The sequence below is a fragment of the Centruroides sculpturatus genome, unplaced genomic scaffold (assembly GCF_000671375.1).
Source record: "Centruroides sculpturatus isolate CEXI.00-Female unplaced genomic scaffold, Cexi_2.0 scaffold498, whole genome shotgun sequence".
Lineage (NCBI taxonomy): Eukaryota > Metazoa > Arthropoda > Arachnida > Scorpiones > Buthidae > Centruroides > Centruroides sculpturatus.
In genome coordinates this window covers 416,815-437,917 of record NW_019384650.1, presented here as the reverse complement: position 1 = coordinate 437,917, position 21,103 = coordinate 416,815, and the positions used below count along the sequence as shown (strand labels likewise).

The window sequence follows — 21,103 nt, the reverse complement described above, 5'->3', positions numbered from 1 at the left end:
AAATATTATCTGTCAGAAATTATATACAGCTAGTTATTAGAATTGAATTGAAAGTAATTATAACTATCATTTCTTAACAAAAGTAAAATTTTGGTAATTACAATATATATACAATTTTATATATTTAAATGTTCTGTCATTTCTAAACACGTACAGATAAGAAATGAGAAATACACATGTATGACAAGTAAACAATGAAAACAAGATTGGCATAACAGCTTGCTCATTTAATGAAAAGAGAATTTATAACTAAAATTAAGTATAAAGTAAAGCAGAAAGATGGAGGGAACTATCCTGTTATGATTAGTATGAGAAATTATACAACACAATAAATCATCATACAATAATTACCAGTTAAGTCTTCTAGTAACAAGACAATATTTATAAGAAAAAAAAAAAAAAACATCCTTTCTCTCCTTTCAAAAGTGCCATTTTGTTTTTCTCCTTGGTATGATTTCTTTTTAAGATCTTTTGCAAAAAGAAAAGCCAAAGAGGACCAGCCCAAAACATTCACCTAAAGAGTTTTTACGCTTTTAAAAGTTTATAATGAAAAAAATCTAAAACAAAAATATTTTTTTAACCCAGTTGAATTTTTATTTTCTCTTGTTTAAGTAAAAAGGGTAGCTGATGAAAATTATATAGAAAGATATACAGATAAGTTTAAAAACTTAAAACTTCTAAAAATCTGATAAATCCAGTTGTTTTATCAGATTTTCAGGCAGTATTCCAAAATCTGTTGTATTGTGCAACCAATTGTATGATATCATATTGATTTTATGAAAGATAGAAATCCACTCTCTCCCTCCCAAAAAAATCATGAGTTTATTTGAACCCTAATATTAAATTCCAGTCAATTATCTCAAATTTTTAAGTATGATATCTAAAAAAGTTAGCTATTAGCACATTATAATACCAATTATTTATTAGAATTAGCAGGATCGATGGAATCATAGATAACAAATTTTTGTTAATGATTTTTTTACTATACCGAATGATTTAAAAGTTTCGTATATTCTATAGTGACGCAGAATCTTTTCACGAGGATATCATTTACTTTTATCTCAGATATGACCAAACTGATCTGTAGGCTAGTCCATTAGGTTTTTTGCAGCCTATGAACAATCTTGATATTTTTGAATCTATTATTTAAAATTTCTGTGAAAGCATGGATTGGATCCAAAATCTTGCAGTGAAAACCAAACAATAGAGATATTGCTGTATACTAAACACAGACGTAATCTTAATTTTAATTACATTACTAGTTTCTTTTAATTTACTAAGCCGAAATTTTGGTTTTTAGTAACTTCAATCACACAGGAATACATTGATTGATTACGTAGATTTTATTATTGTGTTCGGAAATGTTCTGAAAATTGATAAATTTTGTTATTATAAAGGCATAACAAAGTTCTCGGGTTTCAGATCAGTAAACAGATTTTGTTAACGTGCTTGTTATAGAGAAATACCACCTGTAGTGTATATGTACATGTAAACTTTGCAAATGTTATATTGCAGGTGACACAAGACATTTATAATACAGAAATATATTTATGTATGTAAATATGTTAAACTAATAACAACAATCAATAAATCTGAATATATATTTGAAAATATAAAATAATTTTTTAAACTTATTAAAATGTAAAAACAAGAAATTTATTTATATCAAAGTATTAATGATAAATTCTAACTCTTGTATATTCATTATTCAAGCAGTTATCTGTGACAGAAGAATATATAATTATCTCGAACAGAATTTCCAGATGTTCCGATTTGACAGGATTGTTCCGAGCTACGGAATCAAATCCAGGTTCTTTTGCTAGCTATCAAAATTCTCTAACAAATGACCTAATGTTACATATTAAAATTTTATACAAAACCAGTAAGAGTATACTAGATACAAGCTATTGTTAAATTCTAACTCTGGTTTGGTTATTGTCATTCCAACTCTCACCACAGGGAGTTGGGAATTTCTACAATATTACGAAAATGTTATCAGTTCATTATATCATTCACCATTGGTTCGTAAGTCGCTGTCAGCCTCAACTGTCATAGCAGGGCGAATACAAAAAAGTACTAAAGTTGATAAGGTTCAGCATTAGTGATATTTATTTTTGTTCTGATTTACAGATCTTCAAATCTAATAACATCAATCTTGAACATAATATAAAATCAAAAAAGAATTGTAAATTATTTTTCATAATTATCAGAATTTTTTAATTATTCTAATAACAACTTTTCATTTATATAAATATACAAAATAACCGAAACAAAATTTCAAGTTGTCGGATATTTTTGTGCTGTATTTAAGCTAATTTTGATCGATTAAATAATGAAGTTTATCATAAAAACTATCAACCTTTAGGCTAATTTTGTTATTTAATTTATCAAAATTAGGTTAAATGTATCTGAAAATAATCCAGCAATTTAGAATTAAGATTGACTTTTAATTTCATTTTGTATATTATTATGTAATGGGTAATAGTTTGAACTTAATAATAAATAAATATGCAGTTTAATTACCGAGTAATTTATATCAGCATGCGTAATGCTTTGAAGTGGGTTTCGGTATTGTTAAAATGTCTTGAGATTTGATGAAAAACATATTATGCAATTCCTATTAAAGTGAATTAAATAAAATTTCTTATTTACAATTTATATAAACTTTTAGTATTTATGATTTCATGTAATGAATTTTTCAAAATGTAATTTTTGTTTATGGAATTATTATTAGTTTTTAAAAAGTTATTTAATACAAATGTATGAAGTTTAAATATGACTAAATTATTTAAATATATTTAATAGGAGAATGTAATTTTTAAAATGAATTTGAATAAAATATACATGTATATTTGTTATTTTTGTAGGTGTAAAATAACTTCTGTGACTTGTAGCTGTGGCACAAAAGATATTTTTTGGTGTCAACATGTGGTGGCATTGGCCTTACATCGCATCCGAAATGCAGATAGCGTCAGACTACGTGTTCCTATTTCAGGTATATTTTGAAAAAGTTTTAAATTTTAATAATGCAGCTTATTAAAACATTAATAAACTTATAATTAGTAAGTCCTTAATGTCATCAATAGGTTCTTGGAAATTGACATTAAGCAAAATGATATATAACAAAACCAATTTTACCACAGGCTAATTGATATAGACAAGATATATATTATTATTATTATTATTAGTATGTCTTTGCAACTTCCAGCATTTATTTCCTACATCATAGAATCAATTTTTACTATTTATATGGAAAATTCAACAATAATTTTATAAAATAAATTAAATTTATCTAGTGTTTCTATTGCTATTTCTGTTGAAAATCTTTGTCTTCTGTGTTCATCATAAGTTAGTTTGTTCTTTATTATGCAATTAAATACTTTAACCTTAGGTTTCTCATTTGGCTGGTGTTTGATAACATCAAATGTTTAAGCACTGACGGACATTCAGTATTGTCTATAACATTGAATATCTGTAAATTGACTATAAAAATAATAGAAGTATCAAACTATCCTATTCCACTCTTATGAAAAAGTGTAAATAATGCTTTAAAGAAATTTAAATCAAATTAAATAGTATGAGTATTAGTACTCTAGGACTGCTAATGAAAAAGTAATAATACATGATAATTAAATTAATAGTAGTTAAATTCTATTATGAACTTTGAAAATGCTTTCTACGGTATAGTTTCTATAAAGATTTTGTCACCATCTTCAACAGAATAATTTTTCCAATATTTTATTTTTAAATCAACATCATTTAATTTGAAATTCCTGTGATTCAATATATTTATACATAGTCTGCTCTAATTTTTTCTTCTGTTATTGTTGTTTTGTATAATCAAGGCTGGACTTAGACTTATTGTTACCTAAGCTATAACATAAAACAGATCCTTTTCCTTCACTAAATAATGATGCATGTAAAAATATGAGGTCCTTAGGCTATAGACTCATAATGCAAGGCCTTAAACTGCAGTTTGTTTAGCTATGTGCAAGTGTTATTTTATGAAACAAATTATCATAAAAAATTAAAGAATTTGATCTGAAGATGACAACAAAATGTCTTTGAAAATTATGAATTAGATAAAAAGATTTTTAAGAGTAATTTGTAAACTGTCTAACAAAATTCATATTCATAATATTCAATGGAAGTTTATATCAAAATCAGAATTTTTTAAAGTAACTGCATACTGTTTGTATTTTTACATCAATCATGTCATATTTACATTTAAATACATCTGTAAGAATGTTCTGTCGGAATAGCATGATGTCACAGCAACTATGTTGTCAGTTATTCATAATGGTAGATGATGCACCCAGTGAAGCTATTGCACAACATATTATTTATTTGCTGGTTGACATTTTTGCTTACAAGAAAAAATTTTGCAATGACTTGCAGCATCCAGTTTGGAGAACAAACTCTGAAGAATTTACAAGTGTATGAATGATACAAATCTGCTTGAAACAACACTAGAACAGTGACTGATGTCTATATTCAATGCATTGAACGAATATCACTCATTTTGAGTAACTGTTCATGAAAGAGTGAAACAAACATCCATAAATATTGGACATGCTGAAAAAATTAAGAAAATGTATGTAGTAATGCTAAAGTCTCTGTGACATGGTTGGTTGAGAGGAAGCGTAAAGGATTCTCTCTACCAAAAAAGTTTAAAGTCACCAACTAAATCACCAAATATACTTTTGTTTTTCAAAATTTTATTGCAAGCACTTTTGATAATTAACACTATCATGATCAGGCAAATAAACAAAATGGAATGAGAATGCAAAAATTTTTAAATTTAAATGCAGCAAATTCATCTACTGACAGAGTGAGAGTAATAGAAAAGCCATGGCATTTGTCTTTTAGGATCATAAAATGAATGTTGAATTTTTACCAGAAGGAACCACAATAATGAGTCAGTACTACTGTGGTATTTTGGATTCTGTTCATAAAGCAATTTGCAACAAAAAGCATGGTTTGTTATCAAAAGTCATGCTTTTCCCGCAGGATAATGCACAGCTGCACACTGCTCAGAAAACCAGGGAATGAAAATATTTAGTTGGGAAATCCTTTTGCATCCCTTTATAGTCCCAATTTAGCACTTTCAGACTTTCATCTGTTTGGCCCATTGAAGAAATACTTTGGTGAAAGCAATTTCAATCAGAAGATGAGCTTAAAACTGTATTCCAATGATTCAGATTTCGGGACAAATAGTTCTATTCTGTGGATATTAATACATTGTTACATTGTCTATTTCACAGCATTTCTCCTGAGATTAAATTGAAAAACGAATGCTCTTTACCTGTCTGAAAATTCCAGATAGGCAAAGAAACAAAATATCAATCCAACATAAGAACATTGTGAAAACTTGTTTTAATATCTAGTTTTTGTTAGTTTTTGTTATAAATGAAATATATCATATATACTTCTGATTGTAATATAAATTTCTATATATTTGCATAACTTTCCATTATTTCTTGATTTTAATCTTAGAAGTTTTAAATGCTATGATTTTATTTATTCATGGAAAAAGCAACAATTTAGAAAAATTTCCTAAAAAAACAACTCTCTTACATTGGAGAGTCAAACAAATGTATAAACAAGTATCATTTGAGGGTGGAGAATTTTATTTCTATTTCTGTTTTTCAAATCTGTTTTGACAAAATGTTTTTACTGATAGAGATTAATATCTCATGTATACTCACTGATACTTGCTTGTTTCCTTTAGGAAATATGAGACGAAAGTTATATATTATGGAATAAATATCTGCATGGATTAATAATAAATTTGTTTCATTATTATTTCAATTCTAATTACATAAATAGACATACATTAAGATTTGTTTCTAAAAATTGAATATTTAATATTGTAATTCATCTGCCATATTTTATGACTTAGATAAAATAGATAACATGATTCATTGAAATAAATGCATCTTCTGTCAGACCATAATGACATGTAAAATTTGTAGGTGTACTTACTTACTTTCACTGTTTCAGACTAATAGTGGCATTATTTAACTTCCTAACACACCGGGTTGGAATTTAAATCTTCTTAATTCTTAATAGTGACATACTGAGTTAATAACTTTTTGTCAATTCCAGATCAAAATGTTAAATAACAGCAATAATCAACACCGGGGTAAAGTTAACTACATCCTCAGAAGAACCGTTTATGGTTCGAAAGTGTCTGTGAGGAACTGTTTTTTCATTTTTATTTGAGTTTCACACTGGTAACAGGTTTATGGATGTAGTTGACCACAATGTTTTTAATGAATCAATTTTTTTTTTAGTTAATCTTAATTATTATATGAACCTTTGATCTGGACTTAATAAAAAATATGATGAGATTATGTCTGTGTCAATATTTTCAGATAATGTAGCAATAGAAAATTGTAGATTCAAATATATACTAACTAATGGCATTTAAAAAAATTAAATATAAAGTAAAATTACAAAAATAGATAAATCCTAAAGCCTAGAGAATAAGTTGAAAGTCTTCAAAAGCTGAATGTTCTGTAATGATTGATGCCTGATGTGGGCCTTCCTAAAAGCCAAAAACATTCATTTTTATGATGCCAATACATATTATTTTGCTGGAAGAGTTTGTATGGTGTTTCATATTAATTAGCCTAGAGAATGTGTTCAATCCAAAATCGCAACATATGGGCAATCTGCCAAGAGAAAATGCCTCTTAGGAAGGTTTTAATGGGAAACTGGATCCTAGTTGGTTTAGACACACGAAGGAAACCTGAAAAACTTACATTTGGCCATCCTGTTGATCAGGTGCAAATCCATGATGTTATCTATTTAGCGACTGGTGGGCTGAATGTGATTTTGGCATGTGGAAATTTAAAGCTCTCATTGAAATTCTTGTGTGTCCGGCAATGTTGAACTCAAAGAAAATGTTAATTTTTGGAGAGCGGATAATTTCTAAGACGACACTGCCATACAAGCAAACTTGAAGATTTTTTAATATTTGTTGTGTATCCATGTTTATAAAAACAGTGCATTAAAGGTGTCATGATTATCTGAAAAAGGCAGAGAATTTCTAGCTCAGGCTGACAAATGGTTCAGAAACAGATTCTCAGTTCAAAAGATGGAGGGACGGCAAATATGTAGAGTTAGAAATATAACTCTCTATCACATTTCCTTAGAGTAAAATAGTCATACAGGCCTCGAAACAAGGAATGTGGTTTTGATCAACATGCAACAAACTACTACATAAAAATAGCTGGAATAGCTTGCATGGAACAATGGACAAATACCATTTATTAATTTCTTGTGTATTTGCAGAATATGCTAGAAATCATGGATTTTCTGTCGTTTGTTGATAATGGGCAACCCAGGTGAAAAAGGGAACATATGTCCCAATATAAGGGCACTCCTGAGGTTAATTATACTAATTTTGTCATAATCTATAATTTGATTTCATTATATTTTTATAGAACTTTTAATATTAAAACATACACTCAATTAGACATTTAAAATTTTTGATGTTATAACATTATATTTTTGAATATTACGAAAGTTGGTTTAATATGTTCTTGATTGTCTATATTTGCAAGTGATTTCAAATGAAGAAGAAATAAAACAAATGTTTGTTACAAAAACAATCTGTTAAGGCAAAAAAAGAAAAAAAATCAACAAATTTCATATCGTCATAACGGCCAATTTAACTGTTAATGTGTAAAAAAAAAAAAAACAAGAAAATATAATGAAAAAGCATTAGTAATCACAATGAGCAAATATTTATCGTGACATGGTCACAATGCTAGGCTGAAATTTTTAATTTATTTAATTAGTACTGTTATGTCTTGCTCCTATATAATCATACTTTTCCATTAGCAATGGAGCTCGTGCTTATCATCTAACTAACTCCTTTCAGTAGAAAATTTTTGAATTGAAATAACACATCAGAAGTTCATATATAGTTAATTGGAGCCTCCTATCCCTAAGGTTTCCATACCTGGTCTTGAATTTTCATTTATCTAGCACCGTTCTCGATATTAAGGAAGGACGGACAGACAGACAAGCAGACAACAGTGGGAATTTATAGGTCTACAATTTTTTCAAATTGCAGCCCAATGATAATATAACCAAAAAAAGGGGGGGAAGTTAACTTTAGATCTACTTAAGATAACGTTTTATGTTTGATACTTAAATGTTCCAATATAATTATTGAGATTATTTTTTTGTATATCATCTTATATAAATTTAAATTACACATATGATGTGAAACATAACAACACGTAAGAAATTAATTAAAAAAAGTAATTTATAATTTGACATTGTTACTGTATATAAGCCTAGTATAATTGTTGACAAGAAATATTTTTCAATTAAAAAAGTACAATATATTTGAAAAAAGTTAGTATTTCTATTTTTATTTTTATTGGCAGTAAGGTTTTCACAATCCATAATTTATGCGCATAAAAATACATATTTAAATTATACTTTAATGCTTTTTTTTCTATGTTTTGCATTTAGAAAATTCTTATAACTGTCAAACTCAAAAGTGACTCCATCTGTTGGCAAAATTAATTGTTAATGAGAATGAAAGAATTATTTAGATTTTTAAAAAAATTTGTTAATTAGGAATTATTCTGTTTTGATTAAAAATATCGAAGCATAAATAACGTATATTGCGGTGTGGTTATTAAACTGTATTAATTTACCCGTCTTTAATGTTATTACAATAAAATATTTGATTAACGTATTGAAAAAAAAAAGAACATTCAAGGTTACGTTTAAATATAATTAATATTTTATTAATTCCGATTAAACAGTTCTTGGCGGTTTAGAGTTTTTATAAGAAAATATTAGCGGAAAACATTCAAATTAATTGTTTCTTACAAACTTTAATAAGCAGATTTGATACTCGCATCTATTATTTAATGTACAATGATATTTTAATGTTTGTTTAATTCTAATTAAATTGAAAGTTTCATATATTCTTATAATATCTTAGATAGATATAATATAATAAAAGCATTTTACCGTTAATTCTTGTTTTATTACTATTTTTGTCTCGGCACTTTGTTTAATTTTTAAATTAAAAAGAATATCTTTGTTTATGTAGTTAAAATTAATTGATTTTATAATAATTGATATAATAACAGTAATAAGTGTTGTATATGTGTAATATTTTTTCATTGCAATTTCCATAAATGTGAAGAAAACAGGCTTATTTTCTTTGTAACATATTGGATGTTATTATTCCTTGTATACTTCTTTTCTGGGCTTGCTCTTCTATTTCTCGTCCCCTCAGTCTTTTCTTCATTGTAGACAATTACGTAATCTATACACCTATTATAATAAATATAAAAATTAAAATAAAGTTTATGTAGAATAGAAAGACTACTTACAAAATTGATTTTTAATTTAAGAAATTACACCAAATGATATAAGATAGTTTGTTAAATCTTACTCTGTAGCTAATTTTCAAATAAATTTCTTAATAAAATAATATTTATTTTTGTTACAAACTTCATTTAATCATTTTAAAAAATTCTTTTAATTTGCTTTCAATTGTTATTCTTGATGATGACAATGAATAATAGCAATGTTTTAGATTAAGAATAACGAGCGCATATATATATGCATGCGCTCAATATAGAATATATATATATATTCTATATTTATTTTAATCCAAAACAATAATTATAATATATATATACTTGTTATTCTATTTGCAATCTACCATATACATTAAAATCTTTCCACAGCAAGAGAGCATACGATGCTATTTTGATGTGAGATTCAGCCAAAATGCTAAAAACATTAGATTTTATGTAATATAAGTAATAAAATTATATAATTCTTGTTTATTTATAATCACTGACAAAAATTTAGGAAAAAATATTAAACATTAATTTCAATTTGCAGTTCACACAATTTCTAAGTCCATTAATTTCTAAAGGAAACTTACATTTTATTAATTATTTATCATATCCAAGGAACAAAAATCAAAAAGCTATATATGATATATAAATATGTTTAATTAAGGATCTCGATAGTATGAGTCGTGGAAAAAGTCAGAGAAGGCTGCAGATTAATTATCCTTTATATCAGGAATGGACAGTCATAATTTTTGCAAATTTGTTTACATATGCTTGTACGCTGAAGAAAGATAATCTCAAAATAAACAAGCAGTTATTTATTGTGACATCGACACAATGCTAGACTGCAATTTTTAATTTATTTAATTTAAAATATACATTTTACATCTCAAATTAGTACTGTAGTGTCTTGCCCCTATATAACATACTTTTCCGTTAGATAACCAACACAACTCCATTGCTATCTAACTCGGGTTGCGAACTAGTGGCCCGCAGGCTGGATACAGCCTGTTAAGGCTTTATGTGAGGCCCACAAGATAGAAACATTGCTTTTTAGAAAAGAAATTATCCAACATTTTGCAAAGCATTTAAAGAGAAAAATTCTAACATCTAACTATTTACATAAGTTGTAAAGGCCCAACAACAAAATGGCCCTTGTTAGAGCTTTTATTTTAATCGGGCTGCAATTTCAAAAAAATTGTAGCCCTATAAATTCCTACTGTCATCAGTCAGACTATCTGTCCTTCCTTAATTTCAAGAATGGAATTAGACAGATGAAAGCCAAGATGAGGTATGGAGAGATTAGGGCTGGAGGCCCCGATTAACTATTTAAAAAACATCCAATGCAAACTAGAAGTCATGTTATTTTAGTTCAAAATTTTCCCTTTGATGGAGTTATATAGATGATTGGCACGACTCTATTGATAACAGGAAAAGTGTGATGTACAGGGCAAGACACTATTAATTTGAGGCAGAAAGCATATATTTTAAATTAAATAAATTAAANACTCAATAGAGTGCAAAGAGAAAAAAATAAATATTGGATATAATTAACAAAGAAAGTCATCAAAAAATAAAAAAATATGTCTGTCAAGATGATTTGTATTGCCATAATTTGGGTAAACATTCAAAAATTCTATAAATTAATCAAACAACTTAAATATACTGTATAATTTTTATCTAAAAAATGAGTTATTAATCTTTCCTTTCGGACTATACATATAATTGAGTCCATCTTCATCTGTCCCTTCACACTCTTAGCAGAGGCAATAACAAATCTACGGCAATACCAACCTTTTATTTGAGGCTCCGCCGTCCAATGTAAATGAGTTAAAAAATCCTCTAACGGTGACCAGCACAATTATTAAATTAATATTAACATTAAAAAAATTGCCAAGACGAATTCACATATAGAAAAAATATATTTCTTTTCAGACTATACATATAATTGAGTCCATCTTCCGCTAGAGGATTTTTTAACTCATTTACATTGGACGGCGGACATGTAGCCTGAAATAAAAGGTCGGTATTGCCGTAGATTTGTTATTGCCTCTGCTAAGCGGGTGAAGGGACAGATGAAGATGGACTCAATTATATGTATAGTCCGAAAAGAAATATATTTTTTCTATATGTGAATTCATCCTGGCAATTTTTTTTAATGAATTATTAATGTATTTGGCACTAAAGTTAGACAATGCCAGTTATACAGTATATGAATAATAAGCAGTTGCAATATCTTATTCACATGTAAATCATTAGATTGTTTAAATGCATTATTGGGGAACTAAAAAAGATTATTTTATTCTAAATATAAAATTTAATTATGATAATTTAATCATAACATTTCTTTGCTATGATTGTATCTTTCTGAAATAATGTACTGTATGTGTATTATTTTGTTAAAGCATTTGCTGCAATTTTATCACCTTTGATGAATTACTTGTTTACAAAAAAAGTTTCTTATGAATAACCTTCGTAGTGCTTGAAAACTAATTATTAACAAACTAAAGCAGATTGTATTTTGCGGTTCTGATTTTCATTAGCACTTAATTTCCTTTAAAGTTTTTACTATAACAGGTTATTGTGATTTAGATAATTAACCATCAAACTTTCTCTTTGTGAAGGTTGATAAATATGTAGCTAATCCAGTTTTGAATGATATAATGTATTCTTAGTTCTTTTACTAATATAATTTGTTCTAGAGTATTTTTTGTGTTGAATTATATAAACTGGTTTCAAGTTAATAATAATAAAAAAAGTCACTTTTTGAAGAATTTAGAAGAATTGTTTGTATAATTTCTTATTCCTTTGTTAGATAATCTAGTTCTAATAATAAGTTTATGACAATCTTTGAGGGCTCTTTTATTCAGAAAAAAGTTCTCCGATTAATCAAATATTATCTGTCAGAAATTATATACAGCTAGTTATTAGAATTGAATTGAAAGTAATTATAACTATCATTTCTTAACAAAAGTAAAATTTTGGTAATTACAATATATATACAATTTTATATATTTAAATGTTCTGTCATTTCTAAACACGTACAGATAAGAAATGAGAAATACACATGTATGACAAGTAAACAATGAAAACAAGATTGGCATAACAGCTTGCTCATTTAATGAAAAGAGAATTTATAACTAAAATTAAGTATAAAGTAAAGCAGAAAGATGGAGGGAACTATCCTGTTATGATTAGTATGAGAAATTATACAACACAATAAATCATCATACAATAATTACCAGTTAAGTCTTCTAGTAACAAGACAATATTTATAAGAAAAAAAAAAAAAAACATCCTTTCTCTCCTTTCAAAAGTGCCATTTTGTTTTTCTCCTTGGTATGATTTCTTTTTAAGATCTTTTGCAAAAAGAAAAGCCAAAGAGGACCAGCCCAAAACATTCACCTAAAGAGTTTTTACGCTTTTAAAAGTTTATAATGAAAAAAATCTAAAACAAAAATATTTTTTTAACCCAGTTGAATTTTTATTTTCTCTTGTTTAAGTAAAAAGGGTAGCTGATGAAAATTATATAGAAAGATATACAGATAAGTTTAAAAACTTAAAACTTCTAAAAATCTGATAAATCCAGTTGTTTTATCAGATTTTCAGGCAGTATTCCAAAATCTGTTGTATTGTGCAACCAATTGTATGATATCATATTGATTTTATGAAAGATAGAAATCCACTCTCTCCCTCCCAAAAAAATCATGAGTTTATTTGAACCCTAATATTAAATTCCAGTCAATTATCTCAAATTTTTAAGTATGACATCTAAAAAAGTTAGCTATTAGCACATTATAATACCAATTATTTATTAGAATTAGCAGGATCGATGGAATCCTAGATAACAAATTTTTGTTAATGATTTTTTTACTATACCGAATGATTTAAAAGTTTCGTATATTCTATAGTGACGCAGAATCTTTTCACGAGGATATCATTTACTTTTATCTCAGATATGACCAAACTATGATCTGTAGGCTAGTCCATTAGGTTTTTTGCAGCCTATGAACAATCTTGATATTTTTGAATCTATTATTTAAAATTTCTGTGAAAGCATGGATTGGATCCAAAATCTTGCAGTGAAAACCAAACAATAGAGATATTGCTGTATACTAAACACAGACGTAATCTTAATTTTAATTACATTACTAGTTTCTTTTAATTTACTAAGCCGAAATTTTGGTTTTTAGTAACTTCAATCACACAGGAATACATTGATTGATTACGTAGATTTTATTATTGTGTTCGGAAATGTTCTGAAAATTGATAAATTTTGTTATTATAAAGGCATAACAAAGTTCTCGGGTTTCAGATCAGTAAACAGATTTTGTTAACGTGCTTGTTATAGAGAAATACCACCTGTAGTGTATATGTACATGTAAACTTTGCAAATGTTATATTGCAGGTGACACAAGACATTTATAATACAGAAATATATTTATGTATGTAAATATGTTAAACTAATAACAACAATCAATAAATCTGAATATATATTTGAAAATATAAAATAATTTTTTAAACTTATTAAAATGTAAAAACAAGAAATTTATTTATATCAAAGTATTAATGATAAATTCTAACTCTTGTATATTCATTATTCAAGCAGTTATCTGTGACAGAAGAATATATAATTATCTCGAACAGAATTTCCAGATGTTCCGATTTGACAGGATTGTTCCGAGCTACGGAATCAAATCCAGGTTCTTTTGCTAGCTATCAAAATTCTCTAACAAATGACCTAATGTTACATATTAAAATTTTATACAAAACCAGTAAGAGTATACTAGATACAAGCTATTGTTAAATTCTAACTCTGGTTTGGTTATTGTCATTCCAACTCTCACCACAGGGAGTTGGGAATTTCTACAATATTACGAAAATGTTATCAGTTCATTATATCATTCACCATTGGTTCGTAAGTCGCTGTCAGCCTCAACTGTCATAGCAGGGCGAATACAAAAAAGTACTAAAGTTGATAAGGTTCAGCATTAGTGATATTTATTTTTGTTCTGATTTACAGATCTTCAAATCTAATAACATCAATCTTGAACATAATATAAAATCAAAAAAGAATTGTAAATTATTTTTCATAATTATCAGAGTTTTTTAATTATTCTAATAACAACTTTTCATTTATATAAATATACAAAATAACCGAAGCAAAATTTCAAGTTGTCGGATATTTTTGTGCTGTATTTAAGCTAATTTTGATCGATTAAATAATGAAGTTTATCATAAAAACTATCAACCTTTAGGCTAATTTTGTTATTTAATTTATCAAAATTAGGTTAAATGTATCTGAAAATAATCCAGCAATTTAGAATTAAGATTGACTTTTAATTTCATTTTGTATATTATTATGTAATGGGTAATAGTTTGAACTTAATAATAAATAAATATGCAGTTTAATTACCGAGTAATTTATATCAGCATGCGTAATGCTTTGAAGTGGGTTTCGGTATTGTTAAAATGTCTTGAGATTTGATGAAAAACATATTATGCAATTCCTATTAAAGTGAATTAAATAAAATTTCTTATTTACAATTTATATAAACTTTTAGTATTTATGATTTCATGTAATGAATTTTTCAAAATGTAATTTTTGTTTATGGAATTATTATTAGTTTTTAAAAAGTTATTTAATACAAATGTATGAAGTTTAAATATGACTAAATTATTTAAATATATTTAATAGGAGAATGTAATTTTTAAAATGAATTTGAATAAAATATACATGTATATTTGTTATTTTTGTAGGTGTAAAATAACTTCTGTGACTTGTAGCTGTGGCACAAAAGATATTTTTTGGTGTCAACATGTGGTGGCATTGGCCTTACATCGCATCCGAAATGCAGATAGCGTCAGACTACGTGTTCCTATTTCAGGTATATTTTGAAAAAGTTTTAAATTTTAATAATGCAGCTTATTAAAACATTAATAAACTTATAATTAGTAAGTCCTTAATGTCATCAATAGGTTCTTGGAAATTGACATTAAGCAAAATGATATATAACAAAACCAATTTTACCACAGGCTAATTGATATAGACAAGATATATATTATTATTATTATTATTAGTATGTCTTTGCAACTTCCAGCATTTATTTCCTACATCATAGAATCAATTTTTACTATTTATATGGAAAATTCAACAATAATTTTATAAAATAAATTAAATTTATCTAGTGTTTCTATTGCTATTTCTGTTGAAAATCTTTGTCTTCTGTGTTCATCATAAGTTAGTTTGTTCTTTATTATGCAATTAAATACTTTAACCTTAGGTTTCTCATTTGGCTGGTGTTTGATAACATCAAATGTTTAAGCACTGACGGACATTCAGTATTGTCTATAACATTGAATATCTGTAAATTGACTATAAAAATAATAGAAGTATCAAACTATCCTATTCCACTCTTATGAAAAAGTGTAAATAATGCTTTAAAGAAATTTAAATCAAATTAAATAGTATGAGTATTAGTACTCTAGGACTGCTAATGAAAAAGTAATAATACATGATAATTAAATTAATAGTAGTTAAATTCTATTATGAACTTTGAAAATGCTTTCTACGGTATAGTTTCTATAAAGATTTTGTCACCATCTTCAACAGAATAATTTTTCCAATATTTTATTTTTAAATCAACATCATTTAATTTGAAATTCCTGTGATTCAATATATTTATACATAGTCTGCTCTAATTTTTTCTTCTGTTATTGTTGTTTTGTATAATCAAGGCTGGACTTAGACTTATTGTTACCTAAGCTATAACATAAAACAGATCCTTTTCCTTCACTAAATAATGATGCATGTAAAAATATGAGGTCCTTAGGCTATAGACTCATAATGCAAGGCCTTAAACTGCAGTTTGTTTAGCTATGTGCAAGTGTTATTTTATGAAACAAATTATCATAAAAAATTAAAGAATTTGATCTGAAGATGACAACAAAATGTCTTTGAAAATTATGAATTAGATAAAAAGATTTTTAAGAGTAATTTGTAAACTGTCTAACAAAATTCATATTCATAATATTCAATGGAAGTTTATATCAAAATCAGAATTTTTTAAAGTAACTGCATACTGTTTGTATTTTTACATCAATCATGTCATATTTACATTTAAATACATCTGTAAGAATGTTCTGTCGGAATAGCATGATGTCACAGCAACTATGTTGTCAGTTATTCATAATGGTAGATGATGCACCCAGTGAAGCTATTGCACAACATATTATTTATTTGCTGGTTGACATTTTTGCTTACAAGAAAAAATTTTGCAATGACTTGCAGCATCCAGTTTGGAGAACAAACTCTGAAGAATTTACAAGTGTATGAATGATACAAATCTGCTTGAAACAACACTAGAACAGTGACTGATGTCTATATTCAATGCATTGAACGAATATCACTCATTTTGAGTAACTGTTCATGAAAGAGTGAAACAAACATCCATAAATATTGGACATGCTGAAAAAATTAAGAAAATGTATGTAGTAATGCTAAAGTCTCTGTGACATGGTTGGTTGAGAGGAAGCGTAAAGGATTCTCTCTACCAAAAAAGTTTAAAGTCACCAACTAAATCACCAAATATACTTTTGTTTTTCAAAATTTTATTGCAAGCACTTTTGATAATTAACACTATCATGATCAGGCAAATAAACAAAATGGAATGAGAATGCAAAAATTTTTAAATTTAAATGCAGCAAATTCATCTACTGACAGAGTGATAGTAATAGAAAAGCCATGGCATTTGTCTTTTGGGATCATAAAGTGAATGTTGAATTTTTACCAGAAGGAACCACAATAATGAGTCAGTACTACTGTGGTATTTTGGATTCTGTTCATAAAGCAATTTGCAACAAAAAGCATGGTTTGTTATCAAAAGTCATGCTTTTCCCGCAGGATAATGCACAGCTGCACACTGCTCAGAAAACCAGGGAATGAAAATATTTAGTTGGGAAATCCTTTTGCATCCCTTTATAGTCCCAATTTAGCACTTTCAGACTTTCATCTGTTTGGCCCATTGAAGAAATACTTTGGTGAAAGCAATTTCAATCAGAAGATGAGCTTAAAACTGTATTCCAATGATTCAGATTTCGGGACAAATAGTTCTATTCTGTGGATATTAATACATTGTTACATTGTCTATTTCACAGCATTTCTCCTGAGATTAAATTGAAAAACGAATGCTCTTTACCTGTCTGAAAATTCCAGATAGGCAAAGAAACAAAATATCAATCCAACATAAGAACATTGTGAAAACTTGTTTTAATATCTAGTTTTTGTTAGTTTTTGTTATAAATGAAATATATCATATATACTTCTGATTGTAATATAAATTTCTATATATTTGCATAACTTTCCATTATTTCTTGATTTTAATCTTAGAAGTTTTAAATGCTATGATTTTATTTATTCATGGAAAAAGCAACAATTTAGAAAAATTTCCTAAAAAAACAACTCTCTTACATTGGAGAGTCAAACAAATGTATAAACAAGTATCATTTGAGGGTGGAGAATTTTATTTCTATTTCTGTTTTTCAAATCTGTTTTGACAAAATGTTTTTACTGATAGAGATTAATATCTCATGTATACTCACTGATACTTGCTTGTTTCCTTTAGGAAATATGAGACGAAAGTTATATATTATGGAATAAATATCTGCATGGATTAATAATAAATTTGTTTCATTATTATTTCAATTCTAATTACATAAATAGACATACATTAAGATTTGTTTCTAAAAATTGAATATTTAATATTGTAATTCATCTGCCATATTTTATGACTTAGATAAAATAGATAACATGATTCATTGAAATAAATGCATCTTCTGTCAGACCATAATGACATGTAAAATTTGTAGGTGTACTTACTTACTTTCACTGTTTCAGACTAATAGTGGCATTATTTAACTTCCTAACACACCGGGTTGGAATTTAAATCTTCTTAATTCTTAATAGTGACATACTGAGTTAATAACTTTTTGTCAATTCCAGATCAAAATGTTAAATAACAGCAATAATCAACACCGGGGTAAAGTTAACTACATCCTCAGAAGAACCGTTTATGGTTCGAAAGTGTCTGTGAGGAACTGTTTTTTCATTTTTATTTGAGTTTCACACTGGTAACAGGTTTATGGATGTAGTTGACCACAATGTTTTTAATGAATCAATTTTTTTTTTAGTTAATCTTAATTATTATATGAACCTTTGATCTGGACTTAATAAAAAATATGATGAGATTATGTCTGTGTCAATATTTTCAGATAATGTAGCAATAGAAAATTGTAGATTCAAATATATACTAACTAATGGCATTTAAAAAAATTAAATATAAAGTAAAATTACAAAAATAGATAAATCCTAAAGCCTAGAGAATAAGTTGAAAGTCTTCAAAAGCTGAATGTTCTGTAATGATTGATGCCTGATGTGGGCCTCCGAAAAGCCAAAAACATTCATTTTTATGATGCCAATACATATTATTTTGCTGGAAGAGTTTGTATGGTGTTTCATATTAATTAGCCTAGAGAATGTGTTCAATCCAAAATCGCAACATATGGGCAATCTGCCAAGAGAAAATGCCTCTTAGGAAGGTTTTAATGGGAAACTGGATCCTAGTTGGTTTAGACACACGAAGGAAACCTGAAAAACTTACATTTGGCCATCCTGTTGATCAGGTGCAAATCCATGATGTTATCTATTTAGCGACTGGTGGGCTGAATGTGATTTTGGCATGTGGAAATTTAAAGCTCTCATTGAAATTCTTGTGTGTCCGGCAATGTTGAACTCAAAGAAAATGTTAATTTTTGGAGAGCGGATAATTTCTAAGACGACACTGCCATACAAGCAAACTTGAAGATTTTTTAATATTTGTTGTGTATCCATGTTTATAAAAACAGTGCATTAAAGGTGTCATGATTATCTGAAAAAGGCAGAGAATTTCTAGCTCAGGCTGACAAATGGTTCAGAAACAGATTCTCAGTTCAAAAGATGGAGGGACGGCAAATATGTAGAGTTAGAAATATAACTCTCTATCACATTTCCTTAGAGTAAAATAGTCATACAGGCCTCGAAACAAGGAATGTGGTTTTGATCAACATGCAACAAACTACTACATAAAAATAGCTGGAATAGCTTGCATGGAACAATGGACAAATACCATTTATTAATTTCTTGTGTATTTGCAGAATATGCTAGAAATCATGGATTTTCTGTCGTTTGTTGATAATGGGCAACCCAGGTGAAAAAGGGAACATATGTCCCAATATAAGGGCACTCCTGAGGTTAATTATACTAATTTTGTCATAATCTATAATTTGATTTCATTATATTTTTATAGAACTTTTAATATTAAAACATACACTCAATTAGACATTTAAAATTTTTGATGTTATAACATTATATTTTTGAATATTACGAAAGTTGGTTTAATATGTTCTTGATTGTCTATATTTGCAAGTGATTTCAAATGAAGAAGAAATAAAACAAATGTTTGTTACAAAAACAATCTGTTAAGGCAAAAAAAGAAAAAAAATCAACAAATTTCATATCGTCATAACGGCCAATTTAACTGTTAATGTGTAAAAAAAAAAAAAACAAGAAAATATAATGAAAAAGCATTAGTAATCACAATGAGCAAATATTTATCGTGACATCGTCACAATGCTAGGCTGAAATTTTTAATTTATTTAATTAGTACTGTTATGTCTTGCTCCTATATAATCATACTTTTCCATTAGCAATGGAGCTCGTGCTTATCATCTAACTAACTCCTTTCAGTAGAAAATTTTTGAATTGAAATAACACATCAGAAGTTCATATATAGTTAATTGGAGCCTCCTATCCCTAAGGTTTCCATACCTGGTCTTGAATTTTCATTTATCTAGCACCGTTCTCGATATTAAGGAAGGACGGACAGACAGACAAGCAGACAACAGTGGGAATTTATAGGTCTACAATTTTTTCAAATTGCAGCCCAATGATAATATAACCAAAAAAAGGGGGGGAAGTTAACTTTAGATCTACTTAAGATAACGTTTTATGTTTGATACTTAAATGTTCCAATATAATTATCGAGATTATTTTTTTGTATATCATCTTATATAAATTTAAATTACACATATGATGTGAAACATAACAACACGTAAGAAATTAATTAAAAAAAGTAATTTATAATATGACATTGTTACTGTATATAAGCCTAGTATAATTGTTGACAAGAAATATTTTTCAATTAAAAAAGTACAATATATTTGAAAAAAGTTAGTATTTCTATTTTTATTTTTATTGGCAGTAAGGTTTTCACAATCCATAATTTATGCGCATAAAAATACATATTTAAATTATACTTTAATGCTTTTTTTTCTATATATGTATAACTGTAGAACTCAAAAGTGACTCCATCTGTTGGCAAAATTAATTGTTAATGAGAATGAAAGAATTATTTAGATTTTTAAAAAAATTTGTTAATTAGGAATTATTCTGTTTTGATTAAAAATATCGAAGCATAAATAACGTATATTGCGGTGTGGTTATTAAACTGTATTAATTTATCCGTCTTTAATGTTATTACAATAAAATATTTGATTAACGTATTGAAAAAAAAAAAAGAACATTCAAGGTTACGTTTAAATATAATTAATATTTTATTAATTCCGATTAAACAGTTCTTGGCGGTTTAGAGTTTTTATAAGAAAATATTAGCGGAAAACATTCAAATTAATTGTTTCTTACAAACTTTAATAAGCAGATTTGA

General features: G+C 27.2%; 1 protein-coding gene across 1 annotated transcript in view; it reads left to right on the top strand.

The window, feature by feature from the left end:
• LOC111626280 (zinc finger SWIM domain-containing protein 4-like) overlaps nucleotides 1-21,103 on the top strand; it is a 136,512-nt gene that overhangs the window by 88,542 nt on the left and 26,867 nt on the right. The window contains exon 3 of the mRNA XM_023369601.1: nucleotides 2,868-2,995. Coding sequence (XP_023225369.1) covers nucleotides 2,868-2,995 — 128 coding nt within the window. The remainder of the gene's footprint in view (nucleotides 1-2,867; nucleotides 2,996-21,103) is intronic.